Raw genomic sequence first — 20,155 nt, forward strand, 5'->3', positions numbered from 1 at the left:
TGGTTAGCCTTCACAAGTGACTTCCAGATGACCAATTTATCTTTGTTGAAAAATTGACATAAAAAAAGCTACTTAGTTTTGGCACAACCAAGTGTTTAGGTTCGTTAGGCTTTGAAAATCCCATCATAAAACTACAGAGGGCCATAAAATGCTTACATGGTTGCAATTTTCCTGTTCTCACTGCTGTTCTTGTTGTTCTTTTCATCTTTTATAAGTCTTTTCATGCCAACTTGTGGTTAGAAATGTGAAGCGTTTCTTTGTCATTCATGCCTCTTTGAACCTTTGATATCCGCTAACAATTGCAATCTGATATACCAACTACCATTGTATATAATCGACTTCAAACTTAGATTGGCTTGAAATTGATGTTCATACACACAATGATGTGGTTAGGTGTGGCTTGAATTGTACTGTCCACTAATTTTATTTCTTATTTTGCTTGGACATGTTCTCATACTCGATACGCCAGCCACAATGCATGCATGCCTTCTTTATAGAAATGCTTGGTATCCTGATCCTCACAATCAGGAATTTGATGCAAGAAAAAGCTTGGTATAGGAAATTTTTGACCAAAAGGACAACAAGCAACTCATGTGCCATTTGAGATGGGCTGACTTCGTTCTTTCCTATTATGACATTCTCAAGTCAGGACCACACGCTTCTCCTATTTTTCCAAATTCAGTTATCCAAATTTCTAAGTTACAAACAGGAACTTTTAAAAGTAGGAGATTGCAGTGTTAATGTGGGCCTAATCATACGCTCACTCTCGACATGACTTGTGGACATGCGAGCATAAAATTTAACTTCGGATTAACAAAATTATCTAAGTATATCCTAACTTCAGACTCTCAATCACGTGTACATAGTAACATAAAAATGGTTAGGATTACGTTAGATAAAGGATTCGATCTATCCAAAAAAGATAACCTAATAAATAAATAAAATATGAACATAAAAAGAAATGCTACTAATAAGCTAGCGAGTAGATATAGGAAGCCTTGAAATGAGATAATGGTGGGAGCCATGTCTTAAAGACAAGAACATGAGTCTCCATGGGACCTTGGTCGAAGGGTCTAAGGTCTCCCCTTGGTCTTTGGAGACGTCAACGTTTGTTACTTGGGGTTGGCTTTAATGTATCAAGACATGGAATCCCGCCATGCTCGGTTTTATTTTTACCAAGCTGAATCTTTGAATCCGTACAAGTTCTCCCCACTCACAATTTTACAGATGACACCTCGGGAGGTAACAAGTAAAGCAAGTTTGTTGATCTTAAGAGTGAGATAATAGGGGCTTGGTGGTAATTTAACCCGTGTTACAGCTCAACTCCGCTAAATGGATGGATGGCTTTCCTATCCTAGAGTACAAAAGAGAAACTGAAACTTACTAACTTGGCCAACTTTGCTAATTTTGGCTTTCTTTCATGTCTCCAACAACAAATATAAGGTGATGGCTTTGGGTGAGTTTACAGGCCAATTGCTTGCTCTTCACTATTTGCTTTTGCCCTTCTTTAAATCTGTTTAGTTTTGTTGAAGCCTAGAAAGAAAAGAAAAAAATGGTTCAAGCAAGGGATGTTGAAGATGCCGCAGCCAGGCAGAAGCAGATTGATGATTGGCTTCCCATCACTTCTGCTAGGAATGCCAAATGGTGGTACTCTGCTTTCCACAATGTCACTGCCATGGTGGGGGCTGGTGTCCTCAGCCTTCCTTACGCCATGTCAGAACTTGGATGGTATGTACATGATATATTTATTTACATATGCATGTGTTTGCTTCATTTCATGACTTTCATCCCTATAATTTGCTTCATTTCATGGCAGAACTTGGATGGTTTTGTTTTTGTTTTTTATTTTTTATTTTCTGGGAAAATTATAGGGGTCCTGGTGTGGCTATTATGATTCTGTCATGGATCATCACCCTATACACACTGTGGCAAATGGTTGAGATGCATGAAATGGTGCCCGGGAAGCGGTTTGATAGGTACCATGAGCTGGGGCAGCATGCCTTTGGAGAGAAGCTGGGGCTGTGGATTGTGGTACCCCAACAGCTAGTTGTGGAAGTTGGTGTCAACATAGTGTATATGGTCACAGGAGGAAAATCACTGGAGAAGTTCCATGATGTGATTTGTCCAAGTTGCAAAACAATCAAGACCTCCTACTGGATTATGATTTTTGCTTCTTCCCACTTTGTTCTCTCCCATCTCCCCAACTTCAACGCCATCTCTGGTATCTCACTGGCTGCAGCAGTCATGTCCTTGAGGTAATTCATTTCTTCAAGTCAATGAACCGTCACCACAATTGTATACATGGAACTTTTGTCCTTGAGGTAATGCTAGAGATATCAACTATAAAACATATCCCCAAAATATTTAGACACCGGCACACGATCATTTGGTAACTAAAATTGGAAATTTTGTTTGTGACTTTAGTATAATCGATTATCTGATTTCTTACTTACAATTTTTGTCTTGGGGATGGATCATATGCAGTTACTCAACAATTGCATGGGGTGCTGCTTTACACAAGGGGGTTGAACCAAACGTGGACTACAGCTACAAAGCTAAAACCAATTCTGGAGCTGTCTTTAACTTCTTCAGTGGGTTGGGAGACGTAGCATTTGCCTACGCTGGTCACAATGTGGTTTTGGAGATCCAAGCAACCATTCCCTCTACCCCGGAGAAGCCTTCCAAGGGTCCCATGTGGAAAGGAGTGATTGTGGCATACATTGTGGTGGCTTTGTGCTACTTCCCTGTTTGTTTTGTTGGCTACTGGGTTTACGGAAACAAAATTGAAGACAACATCCTCATCTCATTAGATAAACCCGTTTGGCTAATTGCAACTGCTAACATGTTTGTTGTGGTCCATGTCATTGGAAGCTACCAAGTGTTTGCAATGGGAGTGTTTGACATGATTGAAACTTTTCTGGTCAAGAAGATGAACTTCACGCCTTCTTTCGCCCTTCGATTTGTTACTCGCACTACATACGTTGGTAAGTCCATTAATGGAGTGAACTTTGTTCAATTTCCATGCCAATAATTCAGTACTGATCATAGTTTGTTCTTAATCTGCAGCATTTACCATGATCATTGGTATAGCCATCCCTTTCTTCAGTGGCCTTCTGGGATTCTTTGGGGGATTTGCTTTCGCCCCAACCACATATTTCGTAAGCAAATTAAAAGATTCATTGCTCTGCATCATGTGTGCTGTTTATACAATCTAAGTCTAAAGATCCAAATTGAGCTTAACTTTGTAATGGTTCTTTAAAATTTGCAGCTTCCCTGCGTCATGTGGCTTTCCATCTACAAACCGAAACGATTCAGTCTATCTTGGTGCATAAACTGGGTATGTTGCGCTGGTTTCGCTTCGATTAATTTCCTCTAGCTATGATCTTTAGGCTCATTCACAATGCTGACCTTTCTTTTTTCTTCTTCATTCAAACATTTCAGCTATGCATTATTCTTGGTGTTACGTTGATGATTTTAGCACCCATTGGAGCCCTAAGGAATATCATTCTGCAAGCAAAAACCTACAAATTCTTCTCATGAACTACTAGTTTATATATGCAACAAGAGGTCATCTTAATATATTCAAGCTCAAAAGTAGATGATCATGTTGATAAGGCCATCATCACAGCAGTTGGCATTGGAAGTTTGACTTTTGTACCTCCAAGGAACATGATAGGATATGACTCATGTGGGCTTCCTAGAGCTGTTGCAGAATAATTATGGCTAAACACGTCAGTAGCATTGTTAACTTTATTATTATTTATTTAATACGAATTAGTAGTCTGTGTAAACACAATAAGAAAAGGGATCAGATTAGTTGAACTGCAAATATTATTGAATATGGTAGGAAAAGTTGTTGCATGTGAGAGAGGAATAAATCGGTTCTTTCTTTCCCCTTGATAATTGTTGTTGCCACAATCAACTCTACTTATTTGGTTGTTCTTCATCTCTCAAAAGAAGAGGAGAAATTGGAATACGTAAAGTTTTTTTTTTTTTTTTTTTTTCATGATACAAGCCAGATTGAGGGAGAGAGATATTCGAATACAAACCTCGAGTGCAAAGTAACTGCATTTAAACGCTTAAGCTACAAATTAAAGTTTATTGAGTACAAGTTTTTACAAATTTGAGTAAGAACATGGAGGGTGTCCAAATCAATATGAATCAAATTATAACCTAAGAGGATAAGAATCCAACTTTTGCCTTGGATGTCATGTTTAAAGGGATTTTTGTAGAAATGTCCCCTGAACTTATACGTCAATTTCAATTTGTTACCTTAAAGAAAAATTTAAGCAAAATGTCACCTTAAGTTTTCAAAATCCATGATTTGTTGCCTGACTTTAACATCATCCAATTTTTCATCCATTTTGAAGGGGATTGTAGTCTTTCCAATATGTAAACCCTCTTTTTTTATATAATCACTCTTGCTTGGAAAGACTAAAATACCCTTCAAAATGGATGGAAAATTGGATGATGTTGAAGTCAGGTGACAAATCATGCATTTTGAAAACTTAAGTGACATTTTGCTTAAATTTTTCTTTAAAATGACAAATTAAAACTAATGTATAAGTTCACGTGACGATTCTACAATTATCCCCATGTTTATATAATGGAGAGTAAATTAAAGAATAGTCTGTATGGTTTGGGCGTAATATTTTGGGCTTGGGCCCCAACCGAAACCCAAAAACAATAAGTCCGAAATGAAACGACACGTCGTTTATAGATCACATGCGGTTACGCAGCGTTGGAATCCACAAATAGAAAGAGGGCAGTATAGGAAATGCAGAATGGTTACCCACCAAAATCTCAACTCTTCCCGCCAATTCCCGGCAACTCTCAAAAGTGGCAGCTTCTGAAACCCTAGAGGGATAGAGTGAACCAGAGCGCCACATGGAAGACGAAATCAAAGCGGAGTTCAACAACAGTGGTTTCACTTTCGACAAAGAAAAGGAAATACTTCAAAAATGTAAGATCTTTCGCCTTCTGTTCCCAATTTGAACTTCATCGCTATTTACAAATGAGTGTATATTGATGCCACAATTTTCGATTAGGCGCCACATTCTGCATAAATTTCAAACTCACTCCTGCGGATCTCGTTTCAAGCTGGGAGATTTACTACCTCAACAGGTTTTTTATCATCCTCCCCCTTTGTTTTATCTTGAATACATTTACCCTTATATTGCTTACAGAAAAAACCAAAAACTTAAAATTCATTTGCGTTTTTTACTAAAACGTTTAAAATAATTCAATTTTGTGTTTGAGTATAGTTCTTAACTTTAATTTTTAGCTTATTTTCTTGGGTGTATTTTTTCTTTTATGGCCATCGGAGAGAGGGATTAGTTTTGTGTATAGACCTTTGTTGCCAATTATTATCTGGTTTGAAATAGGATTTTGTGGCAGGCAAATAAACGGAACTGTGGTAGAAGATGCCGAAATGGATGGGTTTTTAGGGTATTTGCAAAGTCAGCAGAAAGTTGCCATCGATGAAAAGGAACTCGATCTGCATATCTACTCAAGCAGAGATGTGGACATGTAAGCACAATATATGATTTTGAGCTTTTTTGAATGGGAGCTTATCCAGTAGGGATTTTATGTTAAGGATTTCTAATTGCAGCCATCCATTAGATGTGTTAGTGGGTTACATATTCCATACATGCAATCCAATGGATAGGTTTAGAAATCCTTAACTAATCCTGAACATAAAATCCTTAATGGAGCATTTCCCTTTTTGTATATAATAATTGTTCATTTGTGGTGGCATAAATGTTGACTAGTTTCAGAAATTCAGTATTTGATGAGAAACCATGTGCAGGATTTTGAATGATGAAGATGAAGATATAAGGGAAGACGTTCTTGGCACTCCACCACCATTCAAATCTCAGAACCATTACTCAGAGCCATCTGACTCAACACCGCAAGCAATTGGGAACATTTCTTCTGGGAAACCATCGAAACTCGCAACTCCTTTTGGACAACGAACAGACAAGTTGGTTGTGAAGTTTAGCATCAATAACAAGCCAAATACAGAGAATGGGGAAAAAGAAGATGATAATGAGAATCATGAGGATGATGACATTATCAGGAAGGTTAAGCCTGGAAAGAGGTGTTCTTTAATAATCCATGGTTCAGGTCCTGAAATAGGCTGTCGGTTTATGTATGATAGGACTGAAGATAGGGTAAGGAAAACTTAAGAAAGTATGTTGATCTTCACCTCCATATATATTCTCCACTAACTTAAGCTTTTGGTGATTTAGTTTAATGCACTTGAAAACCGAATTAGTAAGTATGCAACTGCACTGGTTTCATCTGGGCAGTATGAGGAACCGCTGGATCCTACAGTTTCTTCTCAGGTATGGTACCTGCACCCTCTTCCCCTGGTAGGAAGATTTTTCGGCAACTCAATCTCCTCCAAGTCACTCTGAGACTAGTTATGATCTAATCTTATTATGTTTCAGAAAATCATATTTACTGTTGGCATGATCTATTGTGATGGAGAGGGCCATTTGAACGAGAAGTCCACCTTGTTGCAAAGCAGGTAGAAATTCCTGGATTTTCCTATATACTCTTCATGTGAACAGTTTACTAACAGGCCTACTGGCTAGTATTCTTCCTGTTTTGTCAATGATATGTCAGTAGACTGAGAACATTCATGACTACACCTTCGAACATGATATCGATCTGTGAAGGGCTTGAAAAATGGTTTTTACTTAAGTTTAGCTAGTGAACAATATTGTCTCAGGATCTTAGCCTTCTTTAAGGCAATGCTTAGGCCCAGGTTGGGCTCCACAGTTATTCTGTTAGGGCTGAAACAGGCCTAAGCATCATTGTTCACTCTCTTGAAAACTGCTGGTTATATATTGTTATTCTTTAGATAAACATTTTTTTTCCTTTCAATCTTTGACAGCGCAGAGCATTCTGGAGGCCAGCGTGTTCGTATAGAATTACAAAACTTGAGCCAGTTTTCAATCTTTCCAGGCCAGGTATGGAACATGAAAAAATAGAACCATGGTCTGTTCCAAATGTTGAAATAGTGTTCCGATTCTAAATTCTGACATGGAAGGACTGCATTCCTGCAGCTAGTAGGTATCGAAGGGATCAATCCTAGTGGACACTGCTTTATTGCTTCAAAACTGGTAGATTCAATCCCTTTGCCTATTGCTGATGATGCAAACTTGCCTCCTGCAAAAAGGCAAGCTTTGGATCAGGAGATTTTGTCAGATGGTGTGTCCGGTACACAACCAGAACTATCAGTGGTGTGTAAGCTTGTAGCCTGTGTTACTTCGTGCGAGTAAACTGTAGATATTATTATAAATTTTTTTCTTTTATGCGAAGCTTATGTTATTTGTCAGTCAACATCAGTGTAGTACTGTCCAATACACCACAGAATCATTTATCATACAAGACTTCGACCTGAGTTGGAAAGCAATATTTAAATGTGAATATGGAGAACCTAAGAGTAGGCTGTCTAGTGATGATTTTTAATGGAGGCTATATAATTTAGAAATGTTTTAAGGACTCCGGTGCCACACTGCTGTACAATTAAAAGATTACTAAGCTGGAGGCTTAATGGATAAGAACGACTTAAAAATACTTGAAAATATTAGCTTTCTGACTAGAGAAATTGTTCATTAACTGAAGAGGCAGAGGAGTTGGGTTGCTAACTGAGATAGTTGAAGCAAGGCAGCGTACTTTCCTAGATTTCTGGACACAAGCAAAAAATGGAAAAAAAATCAGGTTTATGTATATGATGTTATATATAGTACTTGCTCATTGCTAATATGAAATCAATGTGTGGAATGATTGAACTTTTCACAATTCCATGCAAATCTCTGATCCCCTTTGGTAACCTATAATTTTGTATTTCAACAGATCATCGCATCAGGCCCTTTTACCACAACAGACAACTTATTGTTTGAGCCTCTAAGAGAGCTGCTAGCATATGCAAGCAAAACGCTGCCCCAGTTGCTTATATTGGTAAGTATCTACTTTTCTTCAATTGAATTTTTCTTTTAAAAAATTTAACTGCTTGAACCATTTATGTTGCTTACGTATTGATGTTGTTTTTCTCAGCTAGGACCATTTATTGATTCTGAACATCCAGAAATTAAGAAAGGAACTGTGGACAGGAGCTTTGATGAAATTTTCCGTTCTGAGATTCTTAGAAGGGTATGTACTTAAAGGGTTGTGTAATTGTCGCTCTGAAGAACTATATAGATCGATTCAGTCTTCATGCCTTTTTCCATGTTATCTTTCTTTCAGTTGCAAGATCATGTCGAATACATGGGTTCACATGCACGCGTTGTTCTTGTACCATCTATACGGGATGCTAACCATGACTTTGTTTTCCCTCAGGTAATACTACTTTTGAATCAAGTAAATATAGGATATATCTGCTCAATTTCCTTACACTTCATTGAGATGATAAATTAAGATCATATGTTTTTCTTGGTTGTGCAGCCTGCTTTTGATATTCATCCAGCTAATCTCAGGCATCAGGTACATGTTTGTGGATTTCGAGCTTTCATCTTTCAAACTGGTGAGCAACTCCTAAATAAATTTATTTTCTACCGTTATGCTTACGAAGTGATTTTACATGTTCTTACTCAGATAACCAGTCTCACAAATCCAGGGATTTTCGAGGCAAATCAGGTAACAAACGGCTCTTGTCCTGAAATTATGACTACCTTTGTAACTTTTCCGAAATGAGTTTTGATGTTAGAATTATCAATTTGTTGGTGCCAAGATTTTATTAATATAAAAAGCTTTGGATTCCAATGTAGAAGGCACATTCAGTTTGGTCAACAAAGATGGTGGATTATAAAACAAATGGTTTATACTTAACCCCACGAGTTTAATTGAGCTCCATCTTGACCAGTTCACAACTTTTTGGTTTCAGGTCAAGATAGGTTGCTGCTCTGTGGATATTCTCAAACACCTTAGTGGAGAGGAGATCTCGCGTAATCCAAAGGATGGAAAACTCAGTGATCGCATGAGTAGACTTGCAAACCATATACTTAGCCAGCGCAGGCACGCTCTAATTTCTTAATACGTCTATATGGTCAGAGGTGCTCTACTATCTAAAATTCTAAACATACTCTATAATTTTTGGGACAGCTTTTATCCTCTATATCCACCAGCAGAAGGCATTCCATTGGATTTTTCGCTTGCTCCAGAAGCTCTAAACATCTCGTTGATCCCAGATATTCTCATCTTACCCTCTGACATGAAGCATTTTGTGAAGGTAAATGGTCATACCAACTTCAAGCTAAAGCAATTGTAATAAGATCATAAAGAAAGGTGCCTGTCACCCCAATAAAGAATGGGTTTTAAATTTTGTGACTTTGGCATATTAAAACCAAGTTGATGTCGTTACCAATAGATGTTAACAGAAATTTGACTTTGGGTCCAGGTACTGCCCCTTGGTGAAAGAGGTGAAGAGAAAGAGCAGGTTAAATGCATTTGCGTCAATCCGGGAAGACTGGCCAAGGGAGAAGGAGGAGGTACTTTCGTCGAGCTTAACTACTATGGTAATCCTGACACAAGCAATGCTTCGATCACAGGCATATAAACAACATCGGATTTCTTTAACTTGCTGCGTATACATTCAAGAACGATCCGGTAAGCGGCCTGTAGCATAGAAGTTTAGGATCAAAATGATCCTAAGTTAAAATTTATTGTATTCAATGAACAATAAGTTTCGAAAGCTCCATAGGCTGCCGTATTAAGTGGATTACCATCTCATTTGTGTAAAAGGGAGATAGATTTCTCTGTATTAGGTTTGGTTCGATGTCAATACATGGTCATCATTTATATTCTCTATAATGAAAGATAGTGATGATTGGTGCAAATGTCAATCAGACTCACTGTGTTAGGCCCCCAAAAAAGAATCGAACTCATTTTTGGAAACCAATGAGTTGATGTGAGACCCCTCAATGTGAAGTTTGGAACCTTCTCCATAAATGAAAACACCAATAAGTGAAGAAGACAGCAGCCTGTCTAATGGTTACATGAGTAATAATACAAAGACATAGATGAATCTTATCTTGGAAATTTGAACATTATACAACCCCATTTATAATTTTACAAAAAAAAAAAAAGGGTTAAAAAAAGGTTAAAAAAGGTTTAAAAAAGAAAAGGCATCACACTTGTTCTACGTCTCTTTCTTCTGCACTTTGTTTCTGTGCCAATCGATCCAAAGATTCAAAACCCACAATATGCTAAGGCCGATGGCAATTAAAATCACAACCATCCAAGAAACCCATGCCCATCTGGGAATTTTGGGTTCAGCTGCCCCACTTGCATAAAACAACCCCAACTTGAACATGAACAGTGGTCCAAGAAACCCTCTGAAGACACTGTAAAAAACATAAAAGCGAGGAGACAAGAAGTCGTACAATTTGGCAGCAGCCGGTGAATCAGCCCTGCGATAACTTGCAAGGGTCCAAACGTTCTGGCAGCCACTTGTAATTTCAGCAAGAAAGAGAAGCACAAGGATAGCGTAGGCCCCATGATGAACCACGTAACGACAAGTCGTAAACACGTAGAGTGTGGCTAAATGGTGGAGGATGAACAGGACATCACTGGGGAAGAAGAATAAATAGTGAAGGAGGTCAAGGAAGAAGTAAGCTATGCTGAATTCAAGTATGGTGTTTTGGAAAGTGTCGTTGGGAGAGGCAAAGGTGGGGGCTTTGTGGCTGTGAAGGATTGAGTAGATGGATATAATGGCTGCTGTAGGGCCATGAGCTAGAGAGATTAGGCAGCTTGAAGCTTCTGGTCTGTGTTTTGGACCCCAGTTGCGGAAAACCACAAAATAAGCAAAGAGATAGATGAGCAGAAATATGGAGAAGAAGGCTGGAAGTGTTGGGATGCCAAGAATTGAATTCTCCATGAAAATTAACAGCTACAGAGAGAGAGAGAGAGAGAGAGAGAGAGATTGTATGCAGAAATCAAGGTTCAAACTTAGAAATTATTGGGCTCCAAAAGAGAATGGGGAAACTAGATTCTGTTTAACCACATACACACAGATTCTGAACTGAGGAGATGGAAGGAAGGTTACCTGCTTTTTGAAGCTGAGTGTGAGAGCTTTAAAGTGAGGGGTAGGGGAAAAGTAGATTGAAAATCTCGTGTGGATCGGTACTACGGTATTAATAAATGAAATCTTGTATTTGTATATTAGAGTCGTTTCGAATATTGGTTTACCAAAAAGTTGGTAAATACAGGATTATACTTGAGTTCACATTCCCGGTATATTAGAGTAGTTTAAAATATCGATCCAAAAAAAAAAATGTTAGTGTATCATACCCATTCATTGCACTCGAGTTCCCATCCATTTGTATATTAGAGTAATTTAGAAGGACGTACTGTCAAAGAAAAAGAAATTAAAGTCCTAGTCCTGATTATACTATGTAGTCTCATAACGTAAGACTATTCTTCTTGATGTGATGATGACCAAAAAGGGCCAACATGCAAAAACAAATTACAAACACATGCCAATGATCAAAACAAGGGAAGGGAGACTATTCATTCTGAAAGTGAATAAACGAAGGCTGCGAGGGTATTTTATATTTCGTTGCTTGTAAGGCTTTGCCGCCTTTGCTTGACTTGAGAAGATATACATGTCCATGTTTCGTGGTGGAATCGTGTGGTGGGATATTCGGATATGAAATTTGGAACCCTCCTGCACTGCACCTAATAATTCTATGCTTGCAAGGAAGAACTTGCATCTATTTTATGGAATTATCCAATGACTTGATCAAATATTCCGGCCTTTATTTTTCTTTTTTCGCTTTTCCAAATGGCTACACAAGGCTTTAGGGCCCAATCCCAATCCCATACAGGAAAAATTAGAGGGAACATATTCGCCAAAATCGAGTCATTCTACTATGATATGACCCTTAGATGAGGTCATATCTCTTAACCGTTGATTAAATGTTTGATTTGATCCAACCGCTAACCAATTTGATCGAACGATTAAGAGATAGGGCCTAAGGCCCTCACCGTAGAATTCTTGCACTAGAATATGCAACTAGGCTAGTTTTTGTGATCCAAAAATGTCCTTCATGCATCTCTTGTCCTTTTACAAGGAAAACATGACAAACTAAAGAATTTTTGTGGATTATGATGTTTGAGAGAGGAAAAAGAAAGGAGAGGCCACAATTATAACAACATTTAAGACCTCAACTAAGAATTAAATCCAACAACAACCAAGGACGGCCAAAATACAAGTGCAAGAATGTACATATTCAGTCCTATCCTGACCCATACATCACTGTACAAATGACTTAACTAGTTCATATTGAGCTCCACGGAAGGAGATATATTAGGGTAAAATTTTACGAGCCCCAAAAACAATGACAACACTTTGACCAAGTATACTTGGAACAAAAAATTTGACCCAAGAAATACATCACATCTATATTGAGTATTTCCACGGAATTATTGGTTCAACTATTTTTTTTCTAAAAATAAATGACAGTCTAAACTACAAGGAGAATGAGAGTTTCTTATACACATACTACCAATGTTCCCATGTATGTGTCATGGGAGTTCAATCTGAGACCACTAGCCTGCAAGGCCCTTTTACACTGGACTTGAAGGGTACCAATCTTCAACTCCAAACATTACTACATTTTGTTGTAATTCTTCTAGTGAATTCAAATTGTAACGGCACTCTCTAGAGAATGGCGTGCATGACATGGTAGCTAGCAAACGAGCTTTTAGGGCCCAATACCATACCGGAAAAAGCAAAAGGGAACATAATCTCTATAATTCATAAAGCGTAAATTCTCAACCATCCATCATGTACTGAGTTCCAATGGAACCCACAAACTACAAATCAATGGATGGTTAACAGATCAGCAGTTTAACTCGACTGAAAACTGCACTTCTATTTTAGCAAACACATTCCACAAACAGGTCATTTTACAGAGCTCTTTTTACTAGTGTCACTACCAAGCTAAACTGAAATTCTATCAAAACTTGCTGAAGAATTTATTGTTGAATTAACTTGAAGAAAATTACTTGTAACATGATGATGGGCTTTCACATAATCTGTCTGTCATATCCCATTAGAATCCGGCGATTCCATTTCATACTCAACTTGAAGCTTAGCCGTTCTAATCCACATCTTGGGGTCAGCAGTGTAGTAGACCTACATCACCATACCTCCATCAATGGTGAGCACCTGCAAAAAAAGGTGAGTTATGGTCACCGATGCAAAAAATGGAAAAGCAGGTTGTCTCAAATGATACACGGTGAAAGACTGGGAAGACCAAGGTAATGACATTGACACCAACTCATTATAACATGCCTTGATATATAAATTGCAATGAAAGGTTTCTAACATAATAGTTTGTGGTTACCCATGAACTGCCATGAGCAAAAAATAAAGCTCCTTGATACAAAGCATAGTTACCACAAAACACACTGCTACCCTCATGCTTTGTAGTGTGAGGTCATTCATCCAAAACATGATACACTTTCATTTGAATATGCTAGTTTTGGTGATCCAAAATTATACCTCATGTATTTCTTGCAATTATCACTTTTTAAGGAAACATGATATGTTGATAAGAAAATAATTTTAGATTACGATGTTTGAAAGAAAAAAATAATAAAAAAATAAAGAAGAGAGGCTAAACTATTAAAACATTTAACTTCGTCACAATCAAACTTTAAAGTTAAGCAGTCAATGAAAGTTGAATTTGAGTCCACGTCAAACCCACGATTCATGTTCAGGGTAGGTGCATATACTGCATTTCTATTCCTATTTCACTGACCATAACAATTCACACTTCAGGTAACTATAAGACAAGTACACAAAGCTCAACAATTAATTCAAAAACAAACTAGAATATTAAATTAGTTAGGAAAATGAAACCTGTCCAGTCATGTAACTGGCTGCAGGACTAAGGGCCAAGAATTCCACCAGTCCAGCAACTTCTTCAGGTTGGCCATATCTTCCTGTAATCACAGCCAGTATGAAATCAATTTAGCAAATTATTATCAAATATACTTGGGAAGCTATTTGATTTGAAAGAGTAGAACTTCCCCCAGGCTCACCTAAGGGGATGGTCTCTAAAATTTTCTTCTCAATGTCATCCCCTAGCTTGGCAGTCATGTCTGATGCAATAAATCCCGGGGCAACAGCATTAACCTGAAGGAAATCCATTGTTTATGACTCCATCAACTACTATCAATACCTTCTGGGACGAGTCTGATCACTAGCACAAAAATCAAATTTTAGGACACTCACATTGATGTGTCTGCTTGAATACTCCTTGGCAACAGCCTTTGTCAGGCCAATTACTCCTGCTTTTGCAGCACTATAGTTGGCTTGTCCAACATTTCCAACTAGGCCAACAACCGATGCTATATTGATTATCCTTCCCTGAAAAAAGCATCATCCAACTAATATTAGATATTAGACTAAAGGGTGGGAATACAACTTTTTGAAAGGAATGGTATTTACCTTCTTCTTCTTCATCATAATTTTAGCTGCTGCCTGAAAAAGTGAAATTTCTCAGTTCTGCGTAGTAGTCAAGTAACATTGCCATGAAAATTCAAAATTCATAAACACACACCTGGGTACATAGAAATACACCAGTAAGATTTAAATCGATGACCTCCTGCCATTGTTGTTTCTTCATTCTCATCAATAGACCATCCCTAGTAATTCCTGAAACCATGGTAGAAAGTTAGGAGGACCGAATATGAAATTGGAAAATCACATCCAAAGAAAAATAAAAAGGAGCAAGTGAAACTTGCAATAACCACCTGCATTATTTATCAATACATCAACAGTTCCCCAAGCATCAACCGCCTACAAATGTAAAATCATGAAACATATTAAACTAGCATGATCTGATGTAATTTTTTTATGAGAAGGGACCATTTGCTCACAGTTTTGAGCATGGCTTCAACATCTTCTTCCTTCGAAACATCTCCTCCAAAAGTAAGAGCTTGTCCACCGAATGCCTCAATCTGCAAGTAAAAACATAATCAAATACACATACAAACTATCTCTATCACTAATAAAAGCATGATATACGAACTCAGTCTGAATGACAAGTCAGTGAGGCACATTAATATGATTTGCATAGATGATTTAATTGTACCTCTTTGGAAACCTCCTCTGCCTCCTTTGACGACCTTGCGTAATTAACAAGGACCTGCATGCGGCAACATCAATTCATCCATTATCAACAAAACCAGAAATGAAGAATTTTGCACTATTGACTGTGGGGAGTCTAGGACTGACTGACCGACCTTGCAACCAGCTTTGCCCAAAGACAGAGCAATGGCTTTGCCAATGCCCCTAGAAGCTCCGGTCACTACCACCACAGGACCCTCCACTTTTGGTGCTGCTCCTGTGCTTGCTTGTTCAACCGTGGCCACCTGAGCCCTCACCTGACCTGCATGTGACACCATGATCACCATCAAATCACACCACACCTCTCAATTCAATTCAATTTACTTGCATAACATAACCAATCAGGCTAATCTACTACATTCAAATCCAAAAGCATCTCAAGACAAAACGAATCGTTTCGATCATTAATTCAAACTGAAGTACCGGAGCTGCTCTTGGATCTGTACTTCAGGCCAATGCTCCGACCCGATCCGATTGTGCTACCAACTGGGGCCCATTGCTTGAAATGGCAGGCTCTGGAATCGCCAGGAGCTCTGAATTTATCGGCGGATTTAAAAGCGACGACGTTTGATGCGGCGACGGAAGCCATGGAGCTCGGGGCAGTGGGCGAGCCAAGAGAGTTGATAAATGCGAAGGGAGAAAATGAAGCCAGAAATGGGAAGAAAGTCGCTTGACTTTTATACAACGGAAACGAAACAAACAAAGAAATTCAAATGCTTTTGCTGTGTGTAGGTGTTTTCTGTGCTGCGGCCTTGGAAACTCCGGAGACTGTTGAAATGGCGATGGAAACGAAGTGTCCAGAGTGTGGGCCTGGGACTTTGTGAGCTGTTTTACAAGGGGGCTGCATTTGCTTTTAATTACCATGCAGGTGCAGCCGTTAATGACAGTGTTGTCGATAATAGGGGTAGGATTGTGATATTGAGAACATTGAGGACCTGTTTTTGAGATTTTGAAGTTGATGGGCAGGAAATTTAGGTGAGTCAGCTCAACCGTAACCCGACCCAGTTTTATGAAAATTTGCACTGCCAATTGTTTGTGGTTTGGGCTTTCGCTCTAAAACGAGCCGCCTGGGTCATTATTCGACCGTGGACCGAATTTGGTCCAAGAACTAGCCCAACACCTGGTGATGCCCTTTATTAGTGCTACCAATTGATTTTCGTTTACAGTTAAAGTTATGGTTGGTATTAAGATTTAGATTGAATTATGAGATAAAATTGAATTGCATGATTACATTGGATTAGAAATTATAAATAAACTTTACTGGGACTAGTGTTTGTGTCTTGGGTCCCTGATTTGAAGTATGTACGAAGGTTGAAGTAACGAGATTATGCATTACACCTATTCCATAGAATAAATTATCCTACAAAAATACACATAATCAGATTATCTTTTATCCTATCTAAATTCATTCTGGATCACCAAACATAGCATAACCTTGCTAGATTGGAACCCAATTCAAGATTTAAATACATCTATTTTGGACGGGAATGGATTAACGAGAGTGCTGTTTCCAAGCCCGTCTTATTTCCCCGTTCTCCTTTTATATTTCCACTCTCCACCAGATTAAAATTAATTTCAATGGAAAATCTTTATGTTGACCACCCCCATTGTCCCAAAAATACCACCATTACTGACATTCTTCATTCTTCTCACTCCCTTTCTTCTTGACATTAAAGTCACAGATTATGTCTTCAAGTCTAATTGGCAAAATAGAAAGAAAAAAAAATTGAACTCGATAACAAATCCACAATGTACAATTAGAACGATCATGGAGCTTCACGATGAGCTTCATGATGCTAAAATGGCAAAGGTTGGATGGAAGCATCTCATATATCTGAAAACTTATGCCCTTTTCAGTGCTGGTTTCGGTTTCCTCTTGGAGTTGTTCTTGGGACGAATCTTCACAAAAGCCTTCTCCAAATCCTAAACAGATGAAAAAAAGAAAGTTAGAGAGTGTCTGCGCGTAAGGACCTTGCATCTACATGAGAGCAAGGAGATAGGTTACCCCCTAAGTTGCAATGACATAGCATCAGCATCAAAACACGTATAGAGCATCGATGTCTCACCAAAACCAGAGGTAATTCAATAAACACAAATTATTATTGATGTAAAAAAAATTCCAATTTCAGTTATGATATAATCATGCAGAAAAGAAAAATAATAACACACAAGCTTCTCCACTGCGAATAAAGAGAGGAAGCGTACTGACTTCAGCCTGCGATCTCAGAACTTTAATTTCATCTTTCCAACGCTAGAGGACCTAAAAACTACTTTGCTTTTACATCTGTAGAGGAAAATCTATTATGTCAACTGATTTCAGGATGCTAATAACTATATGATCCAAGAATTTCTGAAAAGTTGAAAACCTAAATTACCAGGAAAACTAGTAGCAAACCCATGACACAAACTTCAGTGAACCAAAACCTCGTCTCCGTCCATGTGATACAAATGACTAGCATATTAGTTAGATCCCTATGCAAATTTTTGTATGTGAAATGACATGAGGAACTAAATGTGGCCTGCTTTCACAAGACTTCAACCAAACTGGATTTCGGTAACAAATCTCGTGCTAGAGGGAATCATAGAACAAATATAAATTCATGACAAGAACGTCAATAGCTGCTTCACAATATGACTGTGAAGGGGGCTTATACATGTAGCGATAAAGTGCTTGCGTGATCTGATCTCCCATAAACATCATTGAAAATATTCTAGTAGTGCCAATTGGATGGAGTGCATAGAGAAGTAGTCTATGATGCAAAGCATGTATTGCAATTTACCTGAATTGTATCTTCTTCAGGCTTCTTCTTGGACCAAAGATCCTCCAAATTGTAGTACGCTCTAGCCTTCTCATCAAGAGCATGAACTATAACTTTGCCTAAATAAATGAAGAAAGCCACTATAAAAATCCAAAAAGAAAATTAAAAACGATAAACTAGCCAATATCAATAAGGCATTGTATTACCAGAGTCAATGACAATCCACTTTCCTCCCTCTTGCCCTTCCACACTGGGAAGCACTAGCCGCTGAGCTCCTTTCTGCTTTTGCTTAGACTGTAAACAAATATAATCATTATCGGATGGTGATCAAGCTCATCATCCATAACCAAGACAATGGTAGACTAGTCAATCACCAAGAAGCAATGTTTTTAAATACTCAAGCAAAAAAAAAATTTGAAAGAACAAAAAAGTGCACATTCCCCTTTCCCGGAAAACAAACAGATGACCAGTCAATCGGCATTCAATACAAGACCTCAACTTCTACCCTCTTCCGTTTCCCTCCGATTCTCGGAAACCAAACACAAACTCGAAGCTATTGAAAACAAAAGAAATGGGACCTGCCTTGTAAATTAGGGCTTGAGCAATGTTCTTGACGTGCCATGCGGACTTTCCGGTGGCGAGAACCATGAAATCGGCCCATTCACAGAGGTCGTTTGCTGGAATGACCTTGACGTCGTCCGCCTTGACGTCGCTGAGAACCTTCTCGACCTCTTGGAGATCAAGAAGGCCTCTGTTGGCGGATGAGGAGAAGGCGCGCTCCAGAACAGGAAACCCTAGCTTCCATTGTTGAAGGATAGATGAAGAAGGTGAAGAGTAGAGAGAGAGTGACCGGGATCGTAGAGCCGCCAACATGAGATCGCGCCTATCGGAAAAGTTGCACTGATACTGAGAGTGGTAGCGGTCGTGCGTTTCAGGGTTTCCCATTTACGACATTGTAGAACGATAGTGGCGCCAAACGGCGCCGTGCCGTGACGCGGGCTTCCAGAAGCATCTTTAAAGGTAAAACGCAGCGTTTGGGAGAGGTTAGAATGGTTGGTAGAAATATATAAAGTAAAACAGTAACAGGAAGGTAGATGTCAACGACAGAGCATGAACATCAAGCTCACGTGTGCTTGAAAGGGAAAGTGAAGATTTTTTTGGTTGAACTGGGGGTTTTGGTGGCATCGGGAATAGGTTACCAAATCTATTGATTTATGCCTTAAAATATTGTTGATTAATGTGTATGTTTTTCAAAGGCCAAAAAGTTCATATTATTTTATTTTCAGTAAATCAAATTCAAGGATAATGGAAACGAGGCCTATTTATTTAGCTGTTGGGCCCTTATGCCCCCTCCTTCAAGCTTATGGCTACGAATATGGATCCCAATTTAATTAAGAATAATAATAATCATGATCCATTATGAATGATTAATGAATAACGACGATGATCATTGATGAATCATTTAGCGTGTGTCCTACTCGACTTAAACATGAATATCAACTTACAATTGCACGTATAGTTATTTCAATTAGTGGTATTAGAGTCGACGATTCAAATAAACAAAGCATAATACATAATTATTACTTATTTAAACTTTATAATATATTTATTTCTAACAAGGGGTCGAGCGATATTCTACAGTATGATTATACTGTTCTAATCAATTGACTTAATTGATATAAGAAACTTCGAGAACAAAGCACTCTAAATATATACATACTCAATATTTCAATGTGATGTTGGTGTACATTAGTTAGGATTCGTGTTTAATTATTTCGATGATTCGATCTTATATATAAACCTACTTGTTCTATAACAGTAGTAGTATAGTACACAACACAACCCACTTAAATTCCTAATAGAATACCCCCAAATTACAGCTGTATACTACCAAATGATATGTCTGCATCTCCTTATCTTTGTGGGGAAGTTGAATGTATTGTATGTATGTCATTGCCAAATTACCAAAATAATCCCCAATAAAAAAAACACACACACATTTATTATTATTCTAAGTTTACTAGTTCAATGCGTTGTTCCTTCGAGTGATATGAGGTACGAAGATTAATGACAAAAATATATTCCACACAAATATAAACAATGCATTCACTTGTATTAAATTACTAGTTTCTTATTGTTTTATTTAATACTTTTTTAACGACGACAGGAGACAAAATTGCATTACCTCTCTCCACGGTTTTAATTTGCATATTGTTTTTTCTTCATAAATATTTAACTTTGTTTTGGA

General features: G+C 38.1%; 4 protein-coding genes and 1 pseudogene across 4 annotated transcripts; 2 read left to right on the top strand and 3 right to left on the bottom strand.

Moving 5' to 3' along the window:
• Nucleotides 1-11: 11 nt before the first annotated feature.
• On the top strand, nt 12-3,990 carry LOC103321968 (lysine histidine transporter 2-like). Its single transcript, XM_008223819.3, has 6 exons — nt 12-1,728; nt 1,872-2,255; nt 2,485-2,984; nt 3,067-3,158; nt 3,269-3,337; nt 3,442-3,990. Exons 1-6 carry the CDS (start codon nt 1,553-1,555, stop codon nt 3,538-3,540), a joined length of 1,320 nt encoding a protein of 439 aa, XP_008222041.2. The 5' UTR covers nt 12-1,552; the 3' UTR covers nt 3,541-3,990.
• A 773-nt stretch (nt 3,991-4,763) lies between these two features.
• POLA2 (DNA polymerase alpha 2) lies at nt 4,764-9,845 on the top strand. The gene is made up of 16 exons (XM_089045087.1): nt 4,764-4,963; nt 5,049-5,124; nt 5,398-5,529; nt 5,810-6,173; nt 6,252-6,347; nt 6,453-6,532; nt 6,902-6,977; nt 7,074-7,250; nt 7,867-7,971; nt 8,068-8,163; nt 8,257-8,349; nt 8,455-8,493; nt 8,605-8,646; nt 8,894-9,024; nt 9,112-9,238; nt 9,407-9,845. Exons 1-16 carry the CDS (start codon nt 4,888-4,890, stop codon nt 9,563-9,565), a joined length of 1,869 nt encoding a protein of 622 aa, XP_088901213.1. The 5' UTR covers nt 4,764-4,887; the 3' UTR covers nt 9,566-9,845.
• An 87-nt stretch (nt 9,846-9,932) lies between these two features.
• LOC103321970 (TLC domain-containing protein At5g14285 pseudogene) lies at nt 9,933-11,029 on the bottom strand (annotated as a pseudogene).
• A 1,705-nt stretch (nt 11,030-12,734) lies between these two features.
• On the bottom strand, nt 12,735-15,975 carry LOC103321971 (NAD(P)-binding Rossmann-fold superfamily protein). Its single transcript, XM_008223822.2, has 11 exons — nt 15,572-15,975; nt 15,265-15,410; nt 15,114-15,167; nt 14,899-14,979; nt 14,773-14,818; nt 14,580-14,674; nt 14,468-14,500; nt 14,252-14,386; nt 14,059-14,152; nt 13,877-13,959; nt 12,735-13,180 (listed from the first exon to the last, which is right to left on the bottom strand). The coding sequence occupies exons 1-11, from the start codon at nt 15,735-15,737 to the stop codon at nt 13,148-13,150; spliced, it is 966 nt and encodes a 321-aa protein (XP_008222044.2). The 5' UTR covers nt 15,738-15,975; the 3' UTR covers nt 12,735-13,147.
• An 806-nt stretch (nt 15,976-16,781) lies between these two features.
• On the bottom strand, nt 16,782-18,883 carry LOC103321973 (Lojap-related protein). The gene is made up of 4 exons (XM_008223823.3): nt 18,490-18,883; nt 18,114-18,201; nt 17,929-18,026; nt 16,782-17,071 (listed from the first exon to the last, which is right to left on the bottom strand). The coding sequence occupies exons 1-4, from the start codon at nt 18,850-18,852 to the stop codon at nt 16,991-16,993; spliced, it is 630 nt and encodes a 209-aa protein (XP_008222045.2). The 5' UTR covers nt 18,853-18,883; the 3' UTR covers nt 16,782-16,990.
• Nucleotides 18,884-20,155: the final 1,272 nt, after the last annotated feature.

This window comes from Prunus mume, linkage group LG2 (assembly GCF_029339155.1).
Source record: "Prunus mume cultivar Tortuosa linkage group LG2, ASM2933915v1, whole genome shotgun sequence".
Lineage (NCBI taxonomy): Eukaryota > Viridiplantae > Streptophyta > Magnoliopsida > Rosales > Rosaceae > Prunus > Prunus mume.